This window comes from Tupaia chinensis, unplaced genomic scaffold (genome assembly GCF_000334495.1).
Source record: "Tupaia chinensis unplaced genomic scaffold, TupChi_1.0 Scaffold000037_21, whole genome shotgun sequence".
Classification (NCBI taxonomy): domain Eukaryota; kingdom Metazoa; phylum Chordata; class Mammalia; order Scandentia; family Tupaiidae; genus Tupaia; species Tupaia belangeri.
The window spans coordinates 879,280-891,577 of record NW_006159480.1 but is presented as its reverse complement, the minus strand read 5'-3'; the positions used below and the strand labels follow the sequence as shown (position 1 = coordinate 891,577).

General features: G+C 42.1%; 1 protein-coding gene across 1 annotated transcript in view; it reads left to right on the top strand.

Moving 5' to 3' along the window:
• RYR3 (ryanodine receptor 3) overlaps positions 1-12,298 on the top strand; it is a 143,613-nt gene that overhangs the window by 19,617 nt on the left and 111,698 nt on the right. The window contains 6 exon segments of the mRNA XM_014588380.1: positions 1,406-1,521; positions 1,982-2,049; positions 2,934-3,055; positions 7,914-7,963; positions 8,375-8,435; positions 10,882-11,120. Coding sequence (XP_014443866.1) covers positions 1,406-1,521; positions 1,982-2,049; positions 2,934-3,055; positions 7,914-7,963; positions 8,375-8,435; positions 10,882-11,120 — 656 coding nt within the window.

Here is a 12,298-nt window from a genome sequence, read left to right as displayed (position 1 = left end):
GCCCCGTCCCTGCTGACAGCCTGTTCTAGTTGCTCACTCAATCCGAAAACCTTGACTCTTCTCTTTTCCTCTCAACCCACATCCAATCCTTCAGGAAATCCTAATGGTGCTATCTTTATAATATACCCAGAGAGACCAGCAGATGGCATAATGGTTACGTTGCTGGATTCCCACATAGTTGACCATAGTTCAAGTCCTGGACCCAACAGCTTAAAACTCACTTCAGGCACATGTGTATCTATGCCCAAGATCCTGAGAGGAGAAGAGACTGGGGTGTGGCTATCACCCTGGGGGGGGTGATTTCTTGATTTCTGTCTCTGGTGAGCACACACATGCTATAATAAAAATTTCTCTTAAAAAAAATCTGTCTATTGATGGATCGATATATCTATATATCTATATCTATCTATATGTAATCTGACTGATTCCTACCACTTCCATGCTGTCCACATCATTGCTGAAGTAGCCTCCTACCTGAGTCCCTGTTTTTGCCCTTTCCCACCTCCCTACCCATTACCAAATATAGCTACCAGACTGATTTGGTTATGATGTTAGTTCTATTGTGTTAGCGTGCTCAGTACTTCCAGTAGCTCCCCCAGCTCAGAGCATCAGCGAAGTTCTAAGGACAGTTGGAAGGGCTCCGAATGACTTGCTCCACTGCTCACCCCACAGCCCTGCCTGCCTGCTCATTTCCATCCTACCCACACTGGCCCCTCTGCCACCGTCCTGCAACTCCGCACGTATGCTCCTGCCTTGAGAGCTTTGCCCTTTTTCCTCTCGATGCCTTGGAAAGCTGTTTCCGTAGATGTCCACGTGCCTCACCTCCTCCAAGCCTTTTCTGCAATATCAGTCTCCCTCTAAGACCTGCCCTGGCTACCCTGTTTAACACTACAGCCTGCAGACCCTCACTTTCCCACTTCAGCCCGCAAACCTCACTTCCCCTTTTCATCCTGCTTTTGTGTTTCTTTCTTTCTTTTTACAAAGTTGTTTCCATCTGTTTACAGTTATGTGAATTCCATAAATGCAGAGAATTTTTTTTGTTTTTCTTCTATGACTTTATGTGAATTCCATAAATGCAGAGAATTTTTTTTTGTTTTTCTTCTCTGACTTTATCTTAGCTCGATATATGTCTTACATAAATGATAAAGATCTTTCTGAAGAAATAATTGTAATAAAGTTTTATCTTAGCTCGATATATGTCTTACATAAAAGATCTTTCTGAAGAAATAAAATATTACATGGTCATAGTCTGGTTTCAAGTGCAAGGGGGCATTGGTCAAGTGATGAGTGATATCAGTAAGCCAGAGGAACCATTAACACTAGGATATAAAGTTCAATCCTGGTAGGACTGGTGATGCCTCGGCACTGCCTAGTTATCTCTTTACTGTTTACCCATCTCGCCTAGAGGAGTGAAGGATATGGAGCTGGATGCCTCCTCCATGGAAAAGAGGTTCGCCTATAAGTTTTTGAAGAAGATCCTGAAATATGTTGATTCTGCTCAAGAGTTTATTGCCCACTTGGGTAAGTATCATTGTGAAAGACCACCAAAAAGCGGTTTCGTATTCCTTTATTAAGGAATGATCCTTTTACACTGTAAACGGTAATGATTTATTTAGACCTATGATCTTAAGGAGAAGCAGTCGCTGAGATTTTTTTCCCCTCTGCTTCAAAACCAGAAATTGATTTAGTCCTTAGCATTCCTACTAGATTTGATTGAACCTTTTGCCATTTTTTTTATATGGCTCATCCTCTGAATCTGCTTTCACATTGGTAAAGTAGAGAAAAGGGTAGTGAAACAGCTCATAGAATTGGCACAAGAAGTGACTAACCAGCACAATTGTAAAGCACTTTGTAGAATATATTTTGTGAAATAAAATAGCCTTTTTTATGGCCTTTTGAAAGGCCACTTAGTTTCTAAAGTGGTGTTATTGCTTTTCATGTTTTAACTCTGTTCTACTTTGTATTGCCCATATTTTTGTAGAAGCCATTGTCAGCAGTGGGAAAACTGAAAAGTCTCCCCATGACCAGGAGATCAAGTTCTTTGCCAAAGTAAGTGACTATCTGCATTTAATGAACTTACTTTATTTTTAATTATTTCTACTATTTAGAGTATAAGTTAAGCTGATTCAACAAAGATGTCTGAAATGCCAATGGCTTCAGTGAGACAGGTGCACATGTCTCTGTTACGGGCTAGTCCTGAGGTCAGTGGGCAGTCCACGGAGGCAGGTGGCCTACCTGGCTTTGTGCCATCACAGGTAGACCCAGTGCTTCCTCTCTCATTGTTCCATCACCTTCAGAGGTGTGGTTTTAGCAGGATTACCTACACTACATCTGTGGGAGGAAAAAAAGGAAATGGGAGAGCACACTTCTTCTATCCTAAAAGCTACAATAGTCATTTTAGCTTCATCTAGCTGCAAGGGAGTCTAGGTGATGCACTATAGCTCTGCCCTACTATAGCATAGAAGATCCTACTGGTGAAAAATGGGAAAGGAAAATGGGAGATTGAATTTGGATGACTCTGAGCTACCTCTTCAATCAGCCCCACTCAGAAGACTAATAGTGTAAAAGGCCTTGAATAGCCTTGGTCTGAGAAGCAGGGACAGAACGCTTGAGGCTCGGAGTGCAGGGTCATGCTTCAAGTACACCTGTTGGATCCATGCCCAAGGACCCACACCTGAGTGTAACCAACCCATAGGACTCCCCTGCAAGTGCTGCATGCTCACAGCTTTGAACCTTTAATGGATGTCCCTCTCTTTTCATATATTCCTGAGTCCTTTGATTTGAGGCCTAGAAGAGGAAAATATGATGGAGACTGGGTAGAATCTCCTGGAAATTCCAGGAGATATTCAGACTTTTTGTTCTCTGAGACTGACATTGTTAAAAGGAAGAGCTCTGACTAAATTCCTAGAAGTTGATTTATGTGGGGTTTTCAGGTTCTTCTCCCACTGGTTGACCAGTACTTCACCAATCACCGCCTCTACTTCCTGTCATCCCCTCTGAAGCCCCTCAGTAGCAGTGGATATGCTTCCCATAAAGAGAAAGAAATGGTGGCCAGGTGAGTCTGCAAAATTAAGAGGTCATGGTGCTGATGTGATTTGTTTACAATTCCAGAGAACTAACTGATGAGTCTTGTAGAGAAATGAAGATAGCCTGGTGATTGGTAGTGCAGAGGTGTGGTTATCGTCTTGTTTTTGGAAGAAATTTTATTTATATGTCGTTATTACTTCAACAACTAAGAAAGAGTCACTGTTTGGGAGTATCAATAGGAATGTATAAAAAGCAGTGGAAAGATTTACTTACTCAAATCAACCTCTGTCCCAAAACACCCATTTTGAAGACTGCAGAGAAGACTCCGAAGCTTGGGAAAAGCACACACACAGTATTGGGAAGAAACAGTGGAGCCTTTCAGTCCTGTTGCAGTCATTTGTTACAAAACAAAATATTTTTGAAAGAAGCAGATCTTTGAGTCCTAGGATAGATGATCTGAAATTTGAAATCTAAAGAAACATAGATCCATTTAAATTCCTAAGAGGAAAAATCTTTTTATCAGAACGGCCAGCCTCCCTACTCACCCCATTGGGAGAACATGTGGGTCCTTAAACAGAGAGAAGAACACAAAGGATGTCCCATGGTAGTACTGAGAGATGGCTTCCACCATGAATGGGTTCTCTCTGTATTTGATTAAGACGGACAAGAATGGATTAGACTGCTAGATAGCAAAGTCTTAAGGATCCCAATAAAAAATAGTCTAGCAACTCTTTCCTAGCATCCATTCACAGTAAATAGTGTACATTATACTATTTTTTAAGTTGATGCCATAAACCTAAAGGGTTTTCAGGGTACATGTGCTCACCAGAGAAAGATAAAGAGAGGGAAAGTAAGAAATCACACACACACACACACGTGCGTATACACACACACACACACACACAGAAAATGGCCACACTGCTGCATCCCTTCTCCATTCTTCTCTCAGGATTTTGAGCAGGCACACACATGTGCCTGGTATGATTTTTAAGTCACCAGGTCTGGGACTTAAGCCATACTTTGCCATGTGGGAATCCAGCACTTAACCACCACGCCATCTACTGGGCACATGTACATGATACTTCATATCACCATTACCATTTTAGGAGGATGCTCAATTTTAGGATTTAGCTAACATTTATTAAACATGTACCATGACCAAGCATTGATAGTAATTTTTTTATACATAAAAGGTATTGCTCATTTGCATAAGGATCATTGTGAAACAATGCAGAGTTTGTTTGTTTTTGTTTTTGTTTTTGTTTTTGTTTTGGAGAGGTTTTCGCTATAGGGCGCGTGTGCTTGTCAGACAGACAGAGAGAGACAGAGAGATAGAAAGCGAGAAATCACCCCCCAGGGGGGATGGCCATGCCGCAATTCCTTCTCCTCAATTCTCCTCTCGGGATCTTGGGCACGCATGCACATGCGCCCGGCGTGAGTTTTAAGCCACCGGGTCCAAGATGTGAAACGCAGTTGACTATATGGGAGTCCAGCGACATAACCATTACGCTAACTGCTGGTCCCACAATGCAGAGCTTTTAAATGGTAAAAATTATCTGTGTATTATTATCTCTATTTTTCAGATGAAGAAACTGAAGTTCAGTCAGGTTCACTTTATGGCCCAAGGGTGACACACGTAGTAAATTAGGACAGGAATGAAAGTTCAATTCTCTCTATGCATTTTTTCTGCACCATGATTATGTACTTTCACTTAAAACAGGATAAGCTATGTGCTATTAAAATCAAATACTCAGGCCAGAAAGTGGCATAGTGATTAAGGCGCTTGACTCCCACATGGCCCACCATGGGTTCGAGTCCTGGAACCGGCATATGCATGTGTGCCCAAAGTCCCAAGAGGAGAATGGAGAAGAGATTGCAGCATGGCCATCCCCTCGGGACAGGGGGAGGGTAATTTCTCACTTTGTCTCTTTCTCCTTATCTCTCTGATGAGCATGGCCTTATAGCAAAAATTTCTTTAAAAAAAAAAATCAGATATCCTTAGAATCAAGTACTGGCCAAAGATTTCCTAACATTTTCAGAATGTACCAGTATACTTTAGAAAAAGCTAGGGAGCGCCTAGCAGGTGGCTTGGTTGTTAAGGCACTGGACTCCCACATGGCTGACCACAGATTGAGTCCTGGACCTGGTGGCTTGCTTTCTTGCTCTCTCTCTCTCTCTCTCTCTCTCTGCTCATATTAAAATAATAATAATAACAAATAAAATTAAATAATTCTTTAAAAAATAAAAAGCTAGAGAAATGAGGGGCAAAGTGAGATATTCAGAAAATCCAACAGAGGGCAGGTGTGTCTGTTTTCTTCATCTGTTTTTCTTAGATTATTAATTCATGGAAATGTAACATTTGTTCTACCAGGCACCATTTGTCATGGCTGGAATACAACATAGAGCTGATCAGCCTTGCAAACAGCTTTCAAGTCCATGAGCGTGCTGGCTGCCCTCCCATAGCAGTCGTGTTTGCGCTGAACATGTTCACATTGCCAGACTCCTCTGCTTCTCATCCTTTGCTCCTGCCCTCCCTCTTCTGCAGCTGATGCCATTCACCCAGGGGGCCCATTCCCTTCCCTGAGAACTCTTTACTTTACTGCCTTCAAACTCTGGGCTGAGAGGAGGCACTGTGGGACTCTGGCCTCTTCTTCCTCCAGGCTAAGGACAGTGCTCCACCTACGTCATGGTCTCCACAGGGGACAGGGAGGAGCCTTTGGGAATCTCAAGCCCTGGTTTTGGCATGCCTGAAAAATCACTTCTGACAGTGAGGAGTCATGATAGTATCAGGATCAAACAACCCAACCCTCTGCTTTACTTTGAAAAACATAGTTATGTTTTTATACAGAGTGTGTGTCCACTTTGAAACATTTTCACCAGAAATATCTGAGTTTATCCACTCCTAATTCTGAAGCCTAAGAGAGTCATATGATTACCGTTTAGTTACAATGAGAAAGCTAATGCACACAGCAGTTCCGGGGCTTCAGCAAGACAACCCAGCTAACCACAGGCAGAGCCAAAGAACCCGTGTTCCTCAGGTTGTTCCCATCCCCAATTCTATGAGTTTCTATCACCTACATCTCTCGAGGGATGGGAGGAAGAAGGGGAGAATGCCGTGGGAAGAGAAAATAAGAAGCCATCCTATATTTAATTTCACCTGAGTTGGCTGCCAGATTTCTAACTTACTAAGAGTTCTCTCAAGCTCTGGGCCAGGGATTCTAACTTATTCCACTGAAAAAAACAAATGACTAACCATATGGGACTTTGTTTTTCTTTTTTGTTTGTTTTTTAATATATTTTTATTTCAATTTCTTTTATACATTCAGTCACATATGCCACTTAGCTTGTAAAGCAAATATTCCAACATGTATACATTTCTCACCAGCCCAATTAAGTATACTATACATGTTATCTTCCACAGATAATAACCCATTTCTTTGTCCCATAAATGCCACATGGGACCTTGGCTGTAATTTTCCACTAGACAGCTCAGAAAGACCCATTTAATGGTCTTAATGAAAACCATTTAAAAGTGAACAAGTTTTCCTCTCTACTAATACTCAAGATATCTGTCTTCTCCATTTGAGTCATCCCATGGAAGACTTCCACCCCGCGTGGGGCAGGAACCCTATGACAAGTTATGAATGAGAGACTTGGAATGACTTCAGCTCAGTCTCACCATGGAAACCCATGGCCTGGGCAGGTGTTTTTTTCCCCTACTTTCCCCTCTTTATGTTACACTGCATCCTATAAGTTCTCAGATTTCTCATCTAGCTGGGTCAGTGCCGCTTGTGTCAGTGTTGGTGTTCTGAGGAAACCCCTCTGAGAACATGAGCAGCACAGGTCAGAGGGCCAACCTGCCCCTAGATAGAGCCTGTCAGCAGCATGTTCAGTAACATTTATGGGGCTCCTTTCTAACTGAATGCGGCCCTTGTTGGGCGCTGTGGAAAGATGAACAGTGAGATATGGCTAAGCCTTCAAGGAGTTCCACAGTGGAAATATGTATGAGCCAGCCAGTGGCATGGTGGTTAAGGCAGTTGGATCCCACATGGCTCACTGCATGGTTCTAGTCCCAGACCCAGTGACTTGAAAAAAATGAAGGGTGCATGTGACTGCATGCCCACAAATTATGAGAAGAAAGTGGAGGCGAAGGGATTTCAGTGTGGTCATCTCCCCTCTGGGGAATGCTTTCTCACTTTCTCTCTCACTCAGTCTCTCTCCACTAAGTGCATGTACCTGATAGCAAAAGCTAAAAAAATTATTTTAATAAAAAGTAAAAGACACAAAAACATACCATGTAGGCTTTCCTAGTTTCCAGGGACCCAACTAGGGTCAGGACCCAACCTGATCAGGTTCACAGACAATGGGAGATGACAGAGAAAATAAATTCTTTAAAAAAAATTATTTTTATTGAACACATGTACCTGAACCATTAACATTTTTCCAGCCCCTGCTTCTGGCCCACCTCCTAACTAAAGCTTCACACCTTGGTTGAAGGTTAAACAGATGGTTTGTAATCCATTGCAACAGTGGAAAAACTCATGTTTCCTTTCAGTACACTTAATTCCCGAGTGTCATATACGTGAACATTTCAACATACAATGGACTATAACAAAGGACAGTTTGCACCAGGTCACTGCAAAATGCTGTACCTGATGCAGAAGGATTGTTCTCAATAACGACAGAGCTGCCTACAATCTTTCATGATTCTCCAAGACAGTGTGAACCGCACATTTTCCTAAGCGTGTCCAAAGGATTCTTTGTGAAGAACACAGCTCGTCTTCCTAGAGTACCAATCTCTGTTTTACAGCATGAGAGACAGGGAAGAGGGGTACAATGTATCCTTGAATTTATGACTTTAGAAATTGTGTTCTTTTCTGCTTCAGCCTGTTCTGCAAACTCGCTGCTCTTGTTAGACACAGGATTTCCCTCTTTGGTAAGTGAAGAGAAGTGTTGCAAAGACCACACTCTCTCCTCCCCGTGATTATTCTGAACTTGAGTTTTGGTTTATTTATGGTTCTCTCAGACAACCTGGGCCTTGGGGCTAAGGTGTTACGTAAATTTACCATGGAAAATTGGTTTGAAGCATGATAAATGACCTCCCTACCCCTTTAACAGCTCAGATTTTCCACACCAATGAACGTTTTAAGCTCTGCCTCTGACATCCATCATAAAGCTGAGGCTGGTGTCAGGCTCGCGGTAAATGCGTTTTCCCTGGGCACAGGCCTGGCACTTTGTGTGTTGGTGGTGACTTATTCTGGGCTGTAATCTGTGCATGTTGAGAAGATTACATTTCGAGATAGGCCGAGTGGTTTGGGGTGTCACAGGTGATGCGTTTTTATTCTAGGGAGCGATTCTACTACAATGGTGAGCTGTCTTCACATCTTAGCTCAGACCCTTGACACAAGGTAAGTCCACCTAGGTTTTCCCAGTTTCCACAGTTTTCCCTGGGTCAAGACTCCCTCTCTGACCTGCCCTCTCACTCATTACTGTGCAGAAGAGAAGAGTCACTGCTCTGCAGAAGCTGGGAGGAGAGGGGAGCGAGGGCAATGATGAATCTGATCCTGGGGGTTAGCACTGTCTGTCTCAGTCCACGTGATATAGAGCCTCTGTCACGGCATGTACTGGGCACTGAGGAATGAACATTGGACCAATTCTTGTCTTTTTTTTTTCTTTATCATTTCTTTTCTTTGAAGAGTTTTTTTGTTTTAGTTTTTGTTTTTTTGGTTTTTTGTTTGTTTGTTTGTTTGTTTGCTATAGGGCCCGTGCACTCGCCAGACACATGAGAGAGACAGAGAGACAGAAAGCAAGAAATCACACTCCCAGGGGGGATGGCCACGCCGCAATCCCTTCTCCTTCATTCTCCTCTCAGGATCTTGGACATGCACGCACACGCGCCCAGCGTGAGTTTTAAGCTACGGGGTCCAGGACGCAAACCACAGCCGACTACATGGGAGTCTAGCGACATAGCCATTATGCTAACTGCTGGTCCCCAATTCTTGTCTTTGATAACTGAGAACTTCATCTCTCAGAAAAATAAAATATGTAGTAGAGTGCCACTTTGTACCTAATTCTTTGTTAGAAAGGAAGAGTAGCCTGATGGGTGGTGAGGCCATGAGCTCCCTGACTGAGATCAACCATATCACTCTGAAATCAAAAAGACCAGGGAAGGAGGATCTGGTTTCACAAAGATCAGCGACAAAGATAGGCTTGAGCCTATGGACCTAGGAGTAAAGACAGCAAACTGGAAAGGAAATTTTAATTTTATTTATGTTTTATTTACATATCTTTACATATTTATAGATAGATAGATAGATACACACACACACACACACACACACACACACACATACTGTAATAGTAATATAAGTGATGATATTAACAGAGAGAGAAGTAGTGACAAAAACCAATAGGGAGCTTTCTTGCACACGCTCTTTAAGGGTCCATGACATAGTTGGGAGGAGGATGCACCTCCCAAGGCCTGATGCAAAAGGGGGATGCCAACCTAAAAGAGTGGCCCAAAGGTGAAAATCCAAGGAATGAAGAACAGCTTTTTTTTTTTTTAATCTATAGAAAGGTATTTTAGGGTTCTCGAGAAAACAACATGTTAGGGCGATACCAGGATAGCACCATTCTGGAGCCTGCAGTATCAAACCACAGTGACCAAATTCCCTTGAAACTGGGATGAGGAATAAGATGTGGGAAAGCCTTAGAAAAGAGTCTATTGTACTAAAAGTACAGGTCAGTGTGTTTGGTAATCATTCCTGGCAAAACGTGCAACTAAAAGGTTAGAAAGATAACTCATGAGTTCTTCGAATAGAAGAAGCCCTCACTAACTTTATTTCTTTGCTTTTGTTGTTTTTGTTTTTGTTTTTCCCCTGGTGGGTTGAATAATTATCGGGACAAAACTGTAGGTGAAAAGCATTTGTCCTTAAAGCAAGACTATCATAATCTTCTAAGTAAGATTTAGAAATACTGAAAATTATAGATGACTTATAGGTTTTATTCTAATTCTGATTTTTTAAAAGATTGTACTTGTTATTTAACTTTATTATTTATTTATTTATTTATTTATTTTAATTTGACCAGAGAAGGACAGAAAGAGAGAGAGGGAAAGTGAGAAAGCAAGCTGCCAGGGCCGGGACTCAGACCACAGTTGGCCATGTGGGAGTCCAACACCTTTAACCACCACGCCACCTGCAGGTTCTCTCTCACTCTAATTTTTATAAACTTGCTTTGTAGGAAGGCCTCAGATGTTCGTGGTTAATCTCTGTTTCTTCAGAGCACATTTCAATGTTGTTTCTTGTAGTGGTCTGATTAAACTGTCCATTTTAAAAGGGCTAGATGTCCCTGTTCTCTTCCCTCGTCCAACCCTGTAAATTAATAGAAATTTAAGCTTCTGTTGGCTTATTTCCTTACTCTCTTGCTCTCTCGCTCTCTAAAAATCCTGTATCAGAAGAGTTCATGTTTCTAATTAATCCTTACTGAAGTTGCTTATCCCACAATGAACTGCAAGAAAGCTCACTTCCCGAACCTTTTGATTTATTTGCAGAAGACGGTATCCAGTTGCAATATCCTATAGATTGCAGGGGACCAACATTCCTTTCATTCTAAATCATCCTCCGAATTTCCTGAAGAACTGAGCACATAGCCCAGCCAATAGCTTCTTTGGGGTGTTATGAAGCAGGCTTCTTCCTGGATATTAACCATTCTCTGTATTTCTCCTGGAACAGTGCTGTTGGTTGACTGCAGTGTCAGATGTCTGCCCAGGTTGCACAGCAAGTCATCATTTCAAGAAGGGGGTTAGCCAGAAGCTTGGATATGCTTCTGGTTCTGAATGTTGTTTGCTTGCAGGACTGTCATGAAGTCAGGTTCCGAGCTGGTGAAGGCAGGATTACGAGCTTTCTTTGAAAATGCAGCAGAAGACTTAGAGAAGACTTCAGAAAACCTGAAGCTGGGGAAGTTTACGCATTCGAGAACGCAGATTAAAGGTGTTTCTCAGAATATCAACTACACCACGGTGGCTCTGCTCCCCATCCTGACGTCCATCTTTGAGCACGTGGCTCAACATCAGTTTGGAGTGGATCTGCTCTGTGAGTCGTCCTGGGACTGGCCGTGCCCTAGGTGCTCCTGGCCACAGACAGGAAATGCGTAGCTCGTTCACTGATGTTCACCTGGAGGGTAGAGTAGGGAGTGAATTATTCCGTGACTTTTTTTTTTTCCTTCTTAAATTAAATAAAAAAGAAGAAGTAATAGATGCTTGGAGAGAGAGAAATCTCCTACTTTACATATATACTGTTTAATCTTTTCCTGCTTTTATTCTGAAGCAGAACTTTCTCCCCACAAGTCTGTCAGACACTGTGCTTCCACTTAATTCGAAAAGGTTATCTAAGTAATACAGCAAGAGATAGAGGTTTGCTCCCAGGGTTTTTCAAACACCCTTTTTTCTGTTTAAGAAGCCTTAATTTATTCATGGGATACCAGGAGTAGAGGAAAGATGCTAACATTTCATTATCTGAGCCTTCAGAAGAAGACCAAAGTCAGTCAGTTCTATTTTAGTTTGCATTGAGCACCATGTCCAGCCCTTCTGTGCTGCCCCTGAGCTTCAGTTCTGTGCTCTAAGGGTCGGCCTGTGGTTTAACTAGTTGTCGGTAGCTAAAACTGTGTCTTCCACATCCCAGAGCAACTGAAAACCACTTATTTCTATTGTTTGGTAGTGGGGGGGAGGGGGCATCCAAACTTATTATTTTGTGTCATGGAAACAATACATTTCTTTGGCTGATAAGTAGAGCATTAAATTAATTCTAATTGTGCTATCATACTCCCAGCCTTGGTGTGATATGGGGTGTACATATAAGTAGGGGCTTATACCCTGAACATTAAACTCAGTGACTTCTTAAACAGAACATGCCTTTCTTTGAGAAATGTGATAAAAAAATTTAAAAAAAAAAATGATACAATTGAGTTGCCTTTTGAAAAACAGCCATCAGAGAACTTTGGAGCTGCAGACTGCAGAATTTTGCTCTGTCTCTGAGGAAGGTAGCACTGGGGTGCATATCTTCTTAGGAAAAGAGCAAAAGGTGCACCCAAGCCTCAAGTTTTCTGCGTTCTTCCATCCAAAGGAAAGAAATATTGCACTGGATAAAATGTGACCATAGTGTCTCCCTCTATTGGAGGAAAAAATCTCTTTGTGGGAGGATCTATTGGCCAAATGATTTCCTTTCCATGAAAAGCAATGTGAACCCCATCGTGAGAGAGAGAGCAAGAGGGG